Below are 17,379 nucleotides of genomic sequence, written 5' to 3'. Positions count from 1 at the left end.
CCAGACAAGCATATGATTTCCTCATAGTCCAGTTTTGTTGTCAGGTCTGGTTCAGTTGCAAGGACACAAAGATAACTATGACAGTCCTCTTTTTGTGATGTTAAATAATTATTTACATGTTTTACAGCAGAAAATGATCTTTCTGTGAGAAACTGAAAGCAGGAGTATTTAAGTATATTTGAAGAGCTATGTTCAAATTTGGGTAAACATTCTCTAAGTTGCTACCTTTTAGCATCTTGCATCATTCTGGAAGAGAGTATGACTCATATTTTATTGTTTACATCAGAGATGTAGCTTTTGGAGTGTAAACTGAGTCTTCAGGAACTGAATTGTAGACTTGCTGAAGGCTGGATGACACTTTCCAGATTTCAGGTGGACTTAGCTTACTCATGTTTGACAAAAATGTAAATGGTTCATTGAAGTCCTTATAAGAAGAAACTCTCTTGTTCAGTTGTTCAATCAGTTTATCCAAAATCAAAAGGAAGGATATCGTCATCTCATCAGATTCATTAATTTCTTCAGTGTCTGAATCGGATCCATCAAAGAATTTTTTGTTTTCCTATTACATTTCTTATTCACTTGTCATTTGATTTAATGAACTAAAGCAAGCTGTATTTAGTCATCCATATGAAAATCATAAAGAGTACATCTACTACTTGCTGCTGTTATACATGCATGTGCGATGTAAGAAAGTTAAAAAAAAATTACAATAAGTTATTTCATCATTTGACTCAAAAAGTTAAAAATATCTGTTTATAAAACTGCCTGGAAAGTTTCAAAAATACATTGTTTTATTTATGAACGGGGAAAAAAGCATCAATATCTTTTGTTTAGAGTTTATTAACCCTCTAACTAGGACATCTTTTATTCGGCAGTTAGGTGGAACATCAGTATCGTAGACCGCTAGAACTTATAAACTACATTTTTCTCCCCATTTTTGAACTTTTCGCTGTTCCAAATCGTTTTTATCAATCCTTAAGGCATAAATAAACATAATACTAAGTTTTTAAACCATAAAATTTGTTATGTTACCAACAAATACAAAATTATTACTGGAAAGAACTTCAGTCTGCAGTATTTGGTTGTTTACATTTTACTTGTTTGGAAACTTTTTGTGTTTAACATTATGACAATTACTTGTAAAGAAACTGAATACTCACAAGTAATGCAGCAACAAAATTTAACATTCATTTTTCATGGCACAAGTTTTGCACACTTTTCATGAACACTCCAAGCACATTGGCTCTTCACAACAAATACATTTGTATGCAGTTTTCCTCTTTTTTTTGATATGGACAAAATCGACAAGTTTTTCTTTTCTCAAGCATGTCCGTTGGACATGAAGTGTTATCAACTCAAAACTAAAAATGTATTGCATTGGCTAACAATTTGTTTTTCTTTTGCTGCATCTTCCTCTACAGATGAAATAATATTTCGTAGCTCTTGAGGCGGGTTGGAGGTTTCCAGTCAGGATTTCACGAAATTGTGGACCAAATATAGCAGACTCTTTTCAGGAAATCAAAACGTGATACGGTTTTTGTTTCTTCAAAAAGTCCATAAAGAATACTTGCGTTTGGTCTGGCCATGGCCACTATGTGATAAAAAATTGTCAACGGCCACCTTCTTGTTTTACGATTAGCAGAATCAACACTGCACTCCATATCTAGTGTGTCTGTTCCACTTTTTGTGCCATTATAAAAAGATATGATTTCAAGTTTACCATTTGCAATGTCAGTGTAATTGGAATGATGCATTGTCAATAGAAGTAGGACTGCCTTATTTTTTGGGGGACATAAGAAAACACGGTCATGTCTTTTGTAAAGCCGTAATTCACAAGCGCTTGTTGCTTGAAATTCGGCTGGTATCTGGGGTTTGTTCCTTTGTAGTGTCCCAACTAATGTCAAATTGTGAGCTAGTGGCTCCTGAGCAAGTTCTGAAGAACAAACCAGTCGTCGCAACTGATATTTCTCTTTGTGCCGTAGAGCCCTTTAGATGGACGGATTACAGATTGAGTGAGGATGCTAAATTTTTTTTCTGCTACAGAAAGTGTGGCTCCATCACATCCTTTGCTGCAGTAGATGGGAGCATTTTAACTATATGCATTATGTACATCTGCCAGACCCATGACTTTCATGCTGTTTTGTGGGTGTTTTGGGCACATATACACTATGTGGTCAAAACTATCTGGACACCTAGGTGAAAATGACTTGCAAGTTCGTGAAGCCCTCCATCGGTAATGCTGGAATTCAATTTGGTGTTGGCCCACCCTTAGCTTTGATGATAACCTCTACTCTCGCAGGCATACGTTGTCAGGTGCTGGAAGGTTTCTTGGGGAATGGCATCCTGTTCTTCACTGAGTGCTGCTGCTCTGAGCAGAGGTATCGATGTCGGTTGTGAGCCCTGGCATGAAGTCGGCATTCCAAAACATCCCAAAGGCATTCTGTACAATTCAGATCAGGACTCTGTGCGGGTCAGTCCATTACAGGGATTTTATTATCGCGTAACCACTCCGCCACAGGCCGTGCATTATGAACAGTGCTTGACTGTGTTGAAAGATGCAGTCACCGTCCCTGAATTGCTCTTCAACAGTGGGAAGGAAGAAGGTACTTAAAACATCAGTGTAGGCCTGTGCTGTCATAGTGCCATGCAAAACAACAACGAGTGCAAGGCCCCTCCATGGAAAACGTCACCACACCATAACACCACCGTCTCCGAATTTTACTGTTGGCACTAAACACACTGGCAGTTGATGTTCACCGGCCATTCGCCATACCCACAGTTTGCCATCAGATCGCCACATTGTGTACCGTGATTCATCACTCCACATAACATTTTTCCACTGTTCAATGGTCCAATGTTTACGCTCCTTGCACCAAGCGAGGCGTCATTTGGCATTTACCAGCATGATGTGTGGCTTATGAGCAGCCGCTCAACCATGAAATCCAAGTTTTGTCACCTCCTGCCTAACTGTCATAGTACTAGCAGTGGATTCTGATGCAGTTTGGAATTCCTGTGTGATGGTCTGGATAGATGTTTGCCTATTACATATTACGACTCTCTTCAACTGTCGGCGGTCTCTGTCAGCCAACATACAAGGTCAGCGTGTACGCTTTTGTGCTGTACGTATCCCTCCACGTTTCCACTTCACTATCACATCAGAAACAGTGGACCTAGGGATGTTTAGAGTGTGGAAACCTTGCGTACAGACGTAGTACACAAATGACACCCAATCACCTGACCACGTTCGATGTCCGTGAGTTCCGCAGTGTGCCCCATTCTGCTCTCTCACGATGTCTAATGACTACTGAGGTCACTGATATGGAGTACCTGATAGTAGGTGGCAGTACAATGCACCTAATATGAAAAATGTATGTTTTTGAGGATGTCTGGATACTTTTGATCACATAGTGTATATACAGAATTTAACCAGCCCTCTGAAAGGCACCAAAGTTTCATTAACTGTCAAATGTGCTCCAGGGGTATAAATTTGCTGACAGTTCCGAATCAACTTGTTAAATGTTTTTGTAATAGCAGCAGCTGGATCATTTTTCTCCCTCTGTTTCTTCGTGCCCGATTCATCAAATTGAAATGCTCTAAGCAATACTCTTAATCACTTTTCTGTTATAATTGGTCAAAAAATTGGCCTGCCCAAGACTGAAGTGGAAAACAGCAAGTTCATAGGCTCCCTTGCTGATCTGAATATGGTGCAAAGAACTGAGAGTCCAACCACAGCATTCACTTCAGTTAGTGTCTTTGTATGCTATACTTTCCTTTAGTTCAATAGCAGAACACATTTTCGCCAACTTTTCATTGGTATGAATTACAGTCGTCTGTCATGTTGTTGGTAAAGAAAAGGTGCCATACTTACCTGGCATTGGTTTTTTTTTCCCACAGCGAGGGCAGGACCTTGTGTATTGGATAGCCGTACTTTTATGATGTTGGATGCTGCTGTTCATGTCCTAGAACGTACAGGAACTGATGACCATGTGAAACATTTATTTCTGCCATAGTAAGAAACTGGAAGACAACTCTCATCTTGATTGTCATGGTCTGAACACATAGATGAGCTGGAAACATCAGTAGGCAGCTGTGGAGTGATAAGTCTGCTTCCGCTAGAACTTGTGTCAGGCTGTCATTGTTCTCCGATTTCTTCGCGGAATGGTGTATTTTCTACTTCAAGTATTTCTCAAATAGTTTCATCACCATGATCATCATCATTGGGAGAGTCATCATCATTATCTGTTTCATTATGAGGATCTAGGATAGTTAGGTCCTCATTCGGAATGTATGACTCATCTGAATCTACTTCCGAGTCAGATTTTTCAAAGTAATCTTGAGAGAGTGCAAAGGCTACAATTTTTTTCAACCAATTTGAAACATATTTCAGACCTTCCATTGTAAAACTGTATGGAAAACAGGAAAAATGTATTTTAATGAATTTTAATGGAGATATTTCTATTGCTGTAGCAAGTTTCCATAGTAAATTGGATTACGTGTGTGAATAATGGAACACTTAAATTTAAAACTTAAAATGGGAGTTGTTACAGTTTTTTGTCCCGCTATGAATACAAAAATATTAACTGTAGTGTAAAAGCAAAACTTCCAATCAAATTGATGAAATGTTGCAACAAAGAAAACAAAACTCTTGGAAGAGGGGAACACTGGTCAAAAAGACCAACAAATACATGACACCTTTGGGAACACGCAGTCAGAGAGACTGGCAAAAACTTGACACTTTTAGGATCACCCGATCTGTCAGACTGGGAAGAGAATGCACATTTTCAGAACACGGTCTCACAGACCAACAATAACGAAAAATCTACTTACTGGAAAACAATGAATGCGCCAACAATGAGCTGTTGACCAGCCGCCATTCGGGACCCAACTGAGGATTACTCAGCTTCTTCATTGTTGACGTCAACTATGGCGGTATCTCAGACTGATGTTCTGTTCAGATGAAGTTAACAAATTAACACTGGTGTGGATGTACCTTAACTCCATTTAACCACAGTTTAACATAATTATCAATCAAAAATGAAACATATGAGGACATTCGCTCATAAGTTATTAAAATAACTAATTAACAGAACTATATCAAACTATTTCCTACCTTTGCTACTAATATCGAGAATAAATGACACTATGTAACACCCTTCTGCATGTGTATGTCAACTAATATTCCCTGGTGAGTGGGAGATTTAAATTTTAGGAATATGCACGTGGCATGGAAACCAATCAGCACTGTTAATGTGTGTCAGTTAATTTACCCATGTGAGTGGGAGATTTAAAGTATAGGAACTTGTATGATGTCCATGGTTTTCAAACAATTTTGTCCAAATATTGCTGCCCCCCCTTAAAAAACCTGCAGCCCTGGGCAATTGCCCAGTTTGCCAAGCCTCCCCCCCTCCCCCCCCCCCTTCAGTACAACTGTGATTCTAGTTGTTAATGAAGTTCAATAGTTTTCAGTAGTTATCATGCCAGTGATAATGCTTTATTATTATTATTATTATTATTATTATTATAACTTGTTAAAGGAAAAAGTGAGAAATTTTCTGCTTTGCAAATAAAATACAATGGCTTTGAAATGTTTCAGAGCTGATGTTTCTTGAAACAAGTGCCAGAACAGGAGAAAATGTTGAAGAAGCATTTCTTAAATGCTCAAAATCCATATTGGCAAAAATTGAGACTGGTATGTATTCATATAATGTTGTCATAGCATTTTAAACTGTCTATATGGATCACCTGAATTTTATTGTATTCCCTCATACATAAAAGCACATGATAAAAAAATTCAACAAAATTAGCATGGGAACCACATTTTTAATGTTACTTGTTTGCTTCAGATGGTAGAGGTTATCAGTGATAGGGATCAGAATTTGTATGTTTCCAGAAGTAAAACTAGTGGGTTGTGAGGTTAGTAAGTTTCAAGATTTATTAACAGTGACAGTCTTCGATTTAATTATAAGTGTATATGTGTTAATAAAGTTTGCAGTACCAGTATTGTATGACACAGAACTACTTCTCTACAAAGAAATTAAGCAAATATGTCACGACCGAATCCTGCAGATGTGAACAGGTATTTACAAAAGCCTGTTACATAGAATCTTCTTATTGCAGACATGAATGGGTATTTACAAAAGCCTGTTACATGTAATCATCTTTTTCTATTCAAAATAAGAAATGTGCCATTATTCCACTAGCTGCTTATTCATCTTAACCACTGGCAGATTAAGAGTGCACCATAAACTTTTAGAAACCAATGTTTGAAGAAGATTGGAACATACAGAATGAATGGCCCAAGTGAATCCAAACTTGAGAGATGGATGGAACTATGCACCAATAATAAGTAATTTAGATTGCAGAGAGATGACATTTATAAATGTGGGCCCCCACCTGTGCTCTCTCTTTTGTGGCCAGAAAGACCATTGCTATACCAGGCTTAGTCTGCAAAGAACTGCTAAACAAAGTGAAAGAATGAAAGCAAGGTTCAGTATGGTCCATTGAAATCAAAAGACACAGTATGTGCATTTGACCCTGAAATTTGACCAAAACATAGGATGATGGTTTGCTTTTTTATATGCCTGTAATGAACCATACACTGAAGTATTGCAACTACCATAGATGTGTCTTTGTTGGCGGTGCGACATCATGTTCTGTAGATTAGACTGGTGGCATGCTTCCCAGTGCATGAGATTCCATTGTTCAGAAACTACAGATGCTTCATTTGGTGAATGAACATCTTTTATGTCATGCTTAGGTGGCAAAATGTGTTTTGGACAAGCCCTGCTTTAACCTGTGGTAGTGACGACAGTCTGTTGCTATAATGGTGACTGCAGTCTTGTAGCCTGCCTTGTTGAGTGGCATAGCAGATGAAAACAAAGTGTTATTGCTTGGTGTTGAGATTGGCTATAACATATGATTTTGAGTCTTACATATTGAGAGCAATCTGTATAAAAACCACAGCAATATGCAGGTTTTATAATTCAAAATAGTGTGCCCCCTTCAGCAAATTCCATATGCATTTCTGCAGGGCGATGCCCTTCCACGTGTAGCAGGTAATTTGCAGGCACACATCGTGCACCATTGCTGTTGTGGTTTGCATATTCACTTGTTATAGCAACCAACAAACATGGGTGGGATATGGTTTATTGGTAACATGTTCGTCACAGTCCCCCAGCAGCCACTGTTGATGGTTTGACGGGCTCGCATACAAACCATACGCGAGTGTCTTAAGATTGTCAATGTCTTATATATTTGGTGTGACCTCTAGAGGCTCTGTGATTACTTCACACCACTCTGGGCCCTCAACATTGGAGATCATATATCGTTGTGTAATTCTAATAATTTGTGCACTGTCATGCACCTAATTTGTGCCATGAATTGGTGTCATAATTTCCACAAAAATTTGTGCATTTTAATATAATAATCAATTTTTCTGAGCCTACCAATGTGTACCACTTTTGCACACTCTAAATGTAAGTTGTCTGAACTTACTATTGGGAAAGATTGGTGCCTGTAACTTACCATTGACTGTTTATTTCTTATATCACAGTGTGTGTTTTAAGAAGAAACAGGGGACTAGGCCAGTGTTTACATTGATAAGAAAGAGGGAAGATCTATAACAAGTCAAAGAATGTACTGTGCCAGACCTCTAATGCAGATGTTAGCTTACTTCTTTACCTGTACAGTTTAAGTCCAATGCGTATTGTATAATATTAAAAAAGTTATGTGACATACATGAGAGGTTTCTAATAAGTCTTTGGCGATTCCCATTTAATTTTCTTTCAGAAGATTTTTTCCCTTTTTTTTCAATTTACATGGATTTAACATGTTTCATACTCATCAAGTGCTACCAATTTTATTTCCAGTTTTATTTATTGCTTCCTTTGTTGTTGGTTGCAATAGCTGCTGATCTTTCTGTTTGTATTCTTCATTGTCTGAACATCTCTAATGATTTAAGCTCTTAAAGTTGTTGAATGTTTTAGCAAATACAAAATTCAAAAAGATGGAGTGTTCTAACATGTACGAGGGTGTGGTTTGTAAAGTTCTCAGAATCACCACGAGAGGTCAGCACTAGCGCGACGAGTTGTTCTCGTGATATTCATTGGACTGTTGCCTGTAAACACATGCCACATCAGTGCTCTTGGAAGAGAGCGGTGGCGGTGATGTGGCTCTGTTGTTATTCCCATGTAGCGATTTGCGAAGATGGCAAAAATTGAGATTTGAGCAGTGATTAAGTACTTCATAAAGAAAGGTATGACAGCAAGGAACATTCATGCTGATTTCCATAATACACTGGGGGACTCTGCTCCTTCATATGCAACTGTTGCCAAGTGGACAAGTGAATTTAAATTTGGTCGGGAGAGCTTAGATGATGATCCATGCATGGTCAGCCCAGATGTTTCTACTCCAGAAATCATTGCAAATGATGAACAAAATGGTCATGGAGGATCGCTGATTGAAAGTGCGTGAAATTGCTCATGCTTGCTAGTTGTCATCTGAAAGGGTACATCACCTTTTAACTGAAGAATTAGAAATGAAAAAATTATCTGCCGCAACTCTTGACGCTGGATCAAAAAATGCATGTGATCGCCAGGCAAAATTACACGAACTAAGGAATGAAGTGTTGCCACCCCCACCTTATTCACCTGATATGACCCCGTCAGACTTCCATCTCTTCCCAAACCTGAAAATTTTTCTTGGTGGTGAAGATTCACTTCAAATAAAGAATTGATAGCTGGAGTTGACAACTATTTTGCAGGCCTGGAGGAAACACGTTTTTCAGATGGGGTCAGGACACTGGAACATCGTTGGACCAAGTGCATTAATCTACAAGGAGACTAAATTGAAAAACAAAAAAAAGTTTCAGTGATGTAAGTACTTTTTTTTTTTATTTTGTTGCGAGAACTTTTCAAACCACCCTCGTACCTGCGTACCATCCAGGGATTACACTGTTGGCGCCTGAGGTGAAAGCTCCCCATATATGCCAAGGAGTATGTACCTATTGTGAGGCCACAGGGACTCCAAGCAATCGATTACTGGCCAGCTAGCCATTACTAAGGCTGAGTAGCACCCATGGGGGGAGGCCCCGTTTGGAGGGGGTGGGACCATTGCATATGAAATGCAAATGAAGCAGATGAAGTTATCTCCCGCTGGTGGCTATACTGCCCCAACAGTCTCTGTGAAAGGAAAGTCCTCTTTTAATGCAGAGAGATCCGGTTCTAAAAAGTTACCTTCCCTGACTACACCATGGGAGGAATGTAGGGTTCAGTGGCAAGCAGAGAAATACCCCCCCCCCCCCCCCCCCAATATTTGGTCTGATGAGTATTTGCTCTTGGCCACATAGCCCTTAGCCAGCCGGACTGGCCGAGCAGTTCTAGGCGCTTCAGTCTGAAACTGTGCAACCGCTACGGTTGCAGGTTCGAATCCTGCCGTGGGCATGGATGTGTGTGATGTCCTTAGGTTAGTTAGGTTTAAGTAGTTCTACGTTCTAGGGGACTGATGACCTCAGATGTTAAGTCCCATAGTGCTCAGAGCCATTTGAACCACATAGCCCTTATTCTTTATGGAGAACATAGAAGACAAGTTTGGGGAAGTGGCAGCCATCTCTAAAAGGAAAAGTGAGTCAATTTTGATAAAAACAGCATCCCCTTCCCAGTTGGGCACTGCTCGTCTATAATAAGCTGGGGACATATTGGTGTCTGTCACTCCTCATAATAGTCTAAATATGGTTCAGGGCCTCATTTCCCACTGACACCTGCTTCAGCAATCTGATGATGAGCTATGTGCCAACTTGGAGTGACGGGGTGTGCAGTTTGTCCACTGTGTTCACAGAGGACCAAGGGACCAAGGGTCAATAGGGTTCCTACTGTTGCCTTCATCCTGGCATTCGAAGGTGATTCATTGCCTGAAAAGGTCAAGCTGATGATATACTGATGCGATATGAAACTGTATGTTCCCAAGCTCCCTTGCCCCCCCCCCCCCCCGCCCCAGCCCCCACCACCACCTCCATGTGATGCTTCAAGTGCTTGAAATTTGTGCATGTCTTTGCATTGCAATGCTAGCCCCATCTGTAGAGGTTGTGTATGACCATTGCATGTGAATGCTCCTTGTGCCCCTCCCTCCATCTGTGTCAGCTATGGAAAGCACCATTCTCCCTGCTTACCAGATTGCACTGTTTTACATAGAGAGAAGAAGATTCAAGAATATAAGACTCTGGACAAACTAAATTATCAAGACACCTGGAGGAAGTATGAGCAGTTGCACCCAGCGTGTATAACAGTGTCATATGTTACAGCTATGTCGCTGTCGCCGCCTTTGGCAATGATACTCCTGTCTGTTACAACTTCTATAGTGGCCGCCTCAGAGTCGGTCAACCATGCCTGCCCACCTGATGGTTGGGGGCTCACCTCTTGCTGGTTCCCTCCAGCCAGACACGAACCACCTTCCTCTGGCTTCTTCTCTAACCATGAAGGGGTCCCCGAGGACACTTACTTTCAAGGTTTTTGCCAGTCTGCAACTGGACAGTAGTCAGTGGCTGAAGGAACCACAGGCTGCTGGTCACGGCACAGCACTTTGTGGTCATCATCTTTACTTGAAATAGATTCAGAGAAACCCTTGCAATCAACGAAATCCTCTAAGTAGAGGAAAGACAAGAAAAAGCCCTCCAACAAAAATGGTTCAAATGGCTCTGAGCACTATGGGACTCAACATCTTAGGTCATAAGTCCCCTAGAACTTAGAACTACTTAAACCTAACTAACCTAAGGACATCACACACACCCATGCCTGAGGCAGGATTCGAACCTGCGACCGTAGCAGTCCCGCGGTTCCGGACTGCAGCGCCAGAACCGCTAGACCACCGCGGCCGGCCCCCTCCAACAAGGACATTCTGGTGGCCCTCATGCCACCAGATCCCGCCTGCTTCCCCCTGCGGGTCCGGGGTAAGAATAGGCCCAAGGTGTTCCTGCCTGTCGTAAGAGGCGACTAAAAGGAGTTTCAACCATTTCGGCCTTCAATGTGATGGTCCCCATTGGGGTTTGACCTCCATTTTTCAAAATTCTACAGAAGTACGAGCCTTTTGGGGAAGGACACCTTACGTGGTGTATCACCGGTCCTCAGTGCACTAAGACCTAGGCACTCATCGTAACGTCGTCATAACTGCACCCACTGTTCATCAGTTTGGGCCTACACACCTGATGGGTTGCACAAGTTATGCCCATAGTGCGTCCCCATCTGCACCTACGATCATGATGGACTTTCCGTGGCACCCGAAATCCAGCACGGTAGCCAGCCCGTTGTGGTGGGGTCGTCATGTACCCTCTAGGTTGTAGCCCCCTGACAACACAGGGATCGTACTGCCGATACCTGAGCTGCACCCTCCCCACGTCAGCCAAGGAGTAGATGCCCGTCTACCTGGGGCATCAGGACTCCCGGCAACGGTCATCCTGCCAGGTGACTCTTGCTGAGGCTGGGTGGCACCCATGGGGAGAGCCCCTGGTTGGAGTGGGTGGTATTGGGGTGGACGTTTCGCAGATGAAACGTCAACATGCATCAGGTCGCTCTGCGGCCGCGTCTTCTAAGAGGAAAGGTCCTGTCTCTGTCTCTGTCTCTGGTTCTGGTTCTGGTACTGGTACTGGTACTGGTACTGGTACTTCTGCCTTTCCCCCCTTGGCCACTCCCTGGGAGGAAGGACAGGCCTGCCGGCTTGGGGCGAAATACTTCCCCCGCTATTTAGTCTGTTCTCGGACCAATGGGGGGACATTCGCCACCTCCAAGCCCATGTTCTGTGTACAGCATATCAAGGATATCTTCGGAGAAATCAAGGCTCTTGGTAAAATGCGTTCGGGGTCCATTCTCATAAAGACCACCTCCGCTACACAGTGTCCATTGTCCCACATCTGGCGCTCAATAGGATGCAGGGGATTATTTTCCATCAAGACATCCTGCTGCAATCTGATGAGAAGCTCAGGGCCTACCTGGAGCACCATGGCATGCGTTTCGTCCGGCGAGTCCAGCGCAGCCCCAAAGATCGTTGCGTCGACACTGGGGCCTTTATCCTCGCCTTCTAGAGGGATTTTCTCCTGGAGAAGGTAAAGGTGATATGCTAGCGGTGCCTCCTATGCAATGCTTTCGATGTTTGCGCTTCGGGCACATGTCGTCACGGTGTGAAACTGAGCCCCTTTGTGGCGATTGTGGACGTCCTCTTCGTGAGGGACATACATGCACCCCACCACCTCGGTGCGTCAATTATCCTGGCCTCCACTCGCCTAGATCTTTCGACTGCCCCGCATATCAGTAGGAGAAGAAGATACAAGAATTGAAAACCTGGGACCGTCTGTCTTATTCTGAGGCCAGGAAGAAATATGACCGCCTCCATCCCGTGATGCTGACAACGTCGTTTGCTTCGGTCGTGTCCACTCCTTCCGCAGTATCCTCACCCCTATTCTGTCCCCCCTCCACCTCCTCACCCCATCCGGGGTCTATGCCTCCATCTCCCAAATCCCTCCCTTCCAAATTCTCCTCCCTCGCAGCCCCTGCCCCCCCCCCCCCCCCTGCCCCAGGGGCCACCCTTCCTCCTCCTCCTCCTCCTCCTCCTCTGCCTGAGAAGCGATCCCCTTCTCAGGCGTCCATCGGGGATATGTTACGGACCCCGGCTTCCGAGGTCCGGCATTCCAAAAAGGACCCCGAGCGTGAGGACTTTCTTCGGGTCCAGTCCCCACAGCCCACCATCCCTGTGACTCATTGGTCTTCCAAGAAGGCCTCAAAGAAGAAGTCTTTATCCCCCAAGAAGAAGTCTTTATCCCCCAAGAAGAAGTCTTTATCCCCCTCTCCACCCCGGCGTGTTTCGTCTGATGCTCCATCCGACAGTCGCTGCTCCCGGCCGTCCTCAGTTTCGCCGGGACGCTCTGCTGCCAGGCGCTCAGCTGGCCTGTCATCAGCGGACGATGCTGCCCCTCCTGCGCAACCCAGGAATGTGGCCGCAGCTGGCGACGACTCGATGGAACAGGATCCGCCTCCCGACGGTTGTAGCGATGTTTCCTCGAAACATGGCCCTCCACGGCCGTTGAGGTGACCAGCTCTTCACCCGTTTTGTTCCCCCTTCTCTGATTCGCGGTGGCTCTGTTACATTGGAACACAAGAGGTATTCGATCTAATCGGGAGGAATTAGAACTGCTCCTCCACCTGCACTGTCCGCTCGTCATTGGTCTCCAGGAAACGAAGTTACGCCCAACTGACCGTATTGCTTTTACCCACTATACCTCCGAGCGATCTGACCTAACCCCTGTGGATGGTATTCCAGCTCATGATGGGGTCATGTTGCTCATTCGGGACGATGTCTATTACCATCTCAGCCCATTGACCACCCCACTCCAAGCAATAGCTGTCCGTATTTCTCTTTCTGCCTTTACTTTTTCTGTTTGTACTGTTTGCACTCCATCATCATCCGCAGTTAGGCGGGCTGACATGATGCACCTGATTGCTCAGCTTCCTCTGCCGTTTTTATTGTTTGGCGACTTCAACGCCCATCATCCCCTTTGGGGTTCTTCTGCATCCTGTCAGAGAGGCTCCCTCTTGGTGGGTGTTTTCAACCATCTCAATCTTGAAACTTCCTGGCAGATTAAAACTGTGTGCCCGACCGAGACTCAAACTCGGGACCTTTGCCTTTCGCGGGCAAGTGCTCTACCATCTGAGCTACCGAAGCGCAACTCACGCCCGGCCCTCACAGCTTCACTTCTGCCAGTATCTCGTCTCCTACCTTCCAAACTTTACAGAAGCTCTTCTGCGAATCTCAATCTCTCATCTCAATCTTGTCTGCCTCAATAATGGCGCCCCGACTTTCCTCTCGGACTCTACTCATACCTACTCCCACTTGTACCTCTCGATCTGTTCTACCACTCTTGCCCGTCGGTTATGTCCTTTCTGACACCTATTCGAGCGACCATTTCCCCTGTGTCATTCGTCTCCTGCACCATACCCCATCCCCACGTCCTTCAATCTGGAACATACCGAAAGCTGACTGGGGACTTTACTCCTCCCTGGCGACCTTTCTGGACCAAGATTTTCTCAGCTTTGACAGTCAGGTTGACTACCTCACGGCTGTTATCATCAATGCTGCCGAACGTTCCATTCCTCTACTACCTCTTCTTCACATCGCGTTTCAGTCCCCTGGTGGAATGAGGCTTGCAGAGACGCTATCCATGCTCGACGACGTGCTTTACGCACCTTTCGCCACCATCCTACGCTGGCGAATTCCATTGATTACAAACGACTCAGAGCGCAATGTTGTCGAGTCATCAGAGACAGCAAAACAGCTTGTTGGGCCTCTTTCACAAGCTCGTTTAACAGTTTCACTCCCTCTTCTGTCGTCTGTGGTGGCCTGCACCGGCTGTCAGGCATTAAGGCCCACTCCTCAATACCTGGCCTGACTTCAGGTAATGAGGTACTTGTGGACCCTATGGATGTCTCCAACGCCTTCGGCCGCTTTTTCGCGGAGGTTTCAAGCTCCGCCCATTACCACCCTGCCTTCCTTCCCAGAAAAGAGGCAGAAGAGGCTCGGCGACCTTCCTTCCACTCGCTGAATCTGGAAGATTATAATGCCCCCTTTACCATGCAGGAACTCGAATGTGCACTTGCACTGTCCCGGTCCTCTGCTCCGGGGCCAGATGCCATTCACGTTTAGATGCTGACACACCTTTCTCCGGCAGGCAAATGCTTTCTTCTTCGTACCTATAATCGCATCTGGACCGAAGGTCAGGTCCACATGTGTTGGCGTGAGGCCGTCGTTGTTCCCATACCCAAACCCGGGAAGGATAGACACCTTCCTTTTAGTTACCGCCCCATTTCCCTTACAAGCTGTGTCTGTAAGGTGATGGAGCGCATGGTTAACACTCGGTTGGTTTGGATTCTTGAATCTCAACGGTTACTTACCAATGTTCAATGCGGCTTTCGTCGACGCCGCTCCGCTGTTGACCACCTTGTGACCTTGTCGACGTTCATCATAAACAACTTTTTGCGAAAGCGCTAAATGGTAGCTATGTTCTTCGATTTTGAGAAGACTTAAGATACCTGTTGGAGAGGAGGTATCCTCCGTACTATGCATAGGTGGGGCCTACGTGGTCACCTGCCCCTTTTTATTGATTCATTTTTAACAGATCGAATGTTTAGGGTACGTGTGGGTTCCGTATTGTCCGACGCCTTCCTCCAGGATAATGGAGTGCCTCAGGGCTCCGTTTTGAGTGTAGCCCTTTTTGCCATAGCGATCAATCCAATTATGGATTGCATTCCACCTAACATCTCAGGCTCTCTTTTCGTCGATGACTTCGCGATCTATTGCAGTGCCCAGAGAACATGCCTCCTGGAGCGCTGCCTTCAGCGTTGTCTTGACAGTCTATACTCATGGAGTGTGGCTATTGGCTTCCAGTTCTCTGAAGAGAAGACGGTTTGCATCAACTTTTGGCGATATAAAGCATTCCTTCCACCATCCTTACATCTCAGTCCCGTTGTTCTCCCATTCGTGGAGACAACGAAGTTTCTAGGGCTCACATTGAACAGGAAACTTAGTTGGTCTCTGCATGTCTCTTATTTGGCTGCCCATTGTACACGTTCCCTTAATGTCCTCTGTGTTCTTGGGGAGCGGATCGCACTGTCCTGCTTCGCTTATATTGGTCCATAGTCCGATCAAAGCTGGATTATGGGAGCCTCGTCTACTTGGCCATCCCTCTTACGCCGTCTCAACTCCATCCATCATCGAGGGTTACATCTTGTGACCGGAGCATTCTACACTAGTCCCATCGAGATTCTTTATGCTGAAGCTGCCGAATTACCATTGACCTACCGGCGCGACGTACTGCTTTGTCGGTATGCCTGTCGACTGTTGTCAATGCCTGACCACCCCTCTTATCGGTCCTCCTTAGACGATTCTCTCGATCGTCGGTATGGGTTGTATGTGTCTGCCCTGTTGCCCCCTGAAGTCCACTTTCGTCGCCTGCTTCGACAATTGGATTTTGCCCTCCCTACCACCTTCAGAGAGGGTGAGAGCCCGACACCACCTTGGCTCCAGGCTCTAGTTCACATTCATCTTGACCTCAGCTCGCTCCCGAAGGAGGGTACTCTGGATGCAGTGTATTGCTCACGGTTTGTCGAACTTCGTGCGCGACTCACCAAAACTGGCTATGGTGTCGGCTGTGCCTTTGTCACCGGGGACGTCACCTTTAAATACCGGCTCCTCAACCAGTGTACCAGCTTTACAGCCGAGCTATTTGCTCTCTCTCAGGCCGTTCAATATGTCCGCCGCCACCACCATTCTCCGTATGTACTCTGCTCTGATACACTCAGTGCTCTTCAGAGCTTTGGAGCTCCATATCTGGTCCATCCCTTGGTGCAACGGATCCAGCAATCCCTCCATTCTTTTGCTGATGATGGCTCTCCTGTTAGCTTTATGTGGGTTTCAGGCCATGTAGGAGTGTCTGGGAATGAGGCTGCTGATGCTGCGGCCAAGGCTGCAGTCCTCCTGCCTCGGCCAGCCTCCCTTTGTGTCCCATCGTCTGACATTAGTGGGGCTCAGAATGAGATTTTCACTGTGCAGCGGAGTGTGCGCTGATATGAAACTTCCTGGCAGATTAAAACTGTGTGCCCGACCGAGACTCGAACTCGGGACCTTTGCCTTTCGCGGGCAAGTGCTCTACCATCTGAGCCACCAAAGCACAACTCACGCCCGGTCCTCACAGTTTTACTTCTGCCAGTATCTCGTCTCCCACGTTCCAGAAGTAAAGCTGTGAGGACCGGGCGTGAGTCGTGCTTCGGTGGCTCAGATGGTAGAGCACTTGCCCGCGAAAGGCAAAGGTCCCGAGTTCGAGTCTCGGTCGGGCACACAGTTTTAATCTGCCAGGAAGTTTCATATCAGCGCACACTCTGCTGCAGAGTGAAAATCTCATTCTGGAAACATCCCCCAGGCTGTGGCTAAGCCATGTGTCCGCAGTATCCTTTTTTTCAGGAGTGCTAGTTCTGCAAGGTTCGCAGGAGAGCTTCTGTAAAGTTTGGAAGGTGGGAGACGAGATACTGGCAGAAGTAAAGCTGTGAGGACCGGGCGTGAGTCGTGCTTCGGTGGCTCAGATGGTAGAGCACTTGCCTGCGAAAGGCAAAGGTCCCGAGTTCGAGTCTCGGTCAGGCACACAGTTTTAATCTGCCAGGAAGTTTCATATCAGCGCACACTCCGCTGCAGAGTGAAAATCTCATTCTGGAAACATCCCCCAGGCTGTAGCTAAGCCATGTCTCCGCAGTATCCTTTCTTTCAGGAGTGCTAGTTCTGCAAGGTTCGCAGTAGAGCTTCTGTAAAGTTTGGAAGGTGGGAGACGAGATACTGGCAGAAGTAAAGCTG

The 17,379-nt window shown here is 45.2% G+C and overlaps 1 protein-coding gene across 2 annotated transcripts in view; it reads left to right on the top strand.

Annotated features, from left to right (window-relative positions):
- Positions 1-17,379, top strand: part of LOC126248017 (ras-related protein Rab-4B) — a 111,616-nt gene that overhangs the window by 61,675 nt on the left and 32,562 nt on the right. For both annotated transcript variants that reach the window (XM_049948601.1, XM_049948602.1), the window contains one exon: positions 5,594-5,689. In XM_049948601.1, coding sequence (XP_049804558.1) covers positions 5,594-5,689 — 96 coding nt within the window. The remainder of the gene's footprint in view (positions 1-5,593; positions 5,690-17,379) is intronic.

The sequence above is a fragment of the Schistocerca nitens genome, chromosome 3 (genome assembly GCF_023898315.1).
Source record: "Schistocerca nitens isolate TAMUIC-IGC-003100 chromosome 3, iqSchNite1.1, whole genome shotgun sequence".
Lineage (NCBI taxonomy): Eukaryota > Metazoa > Arthropoda > Insecta > Orthoptera > Acrididae > Schistocerca > Schistocerca nitens.
This window is presented reverse-complemented; position numbering and strand designations above follow the sequence as displayed.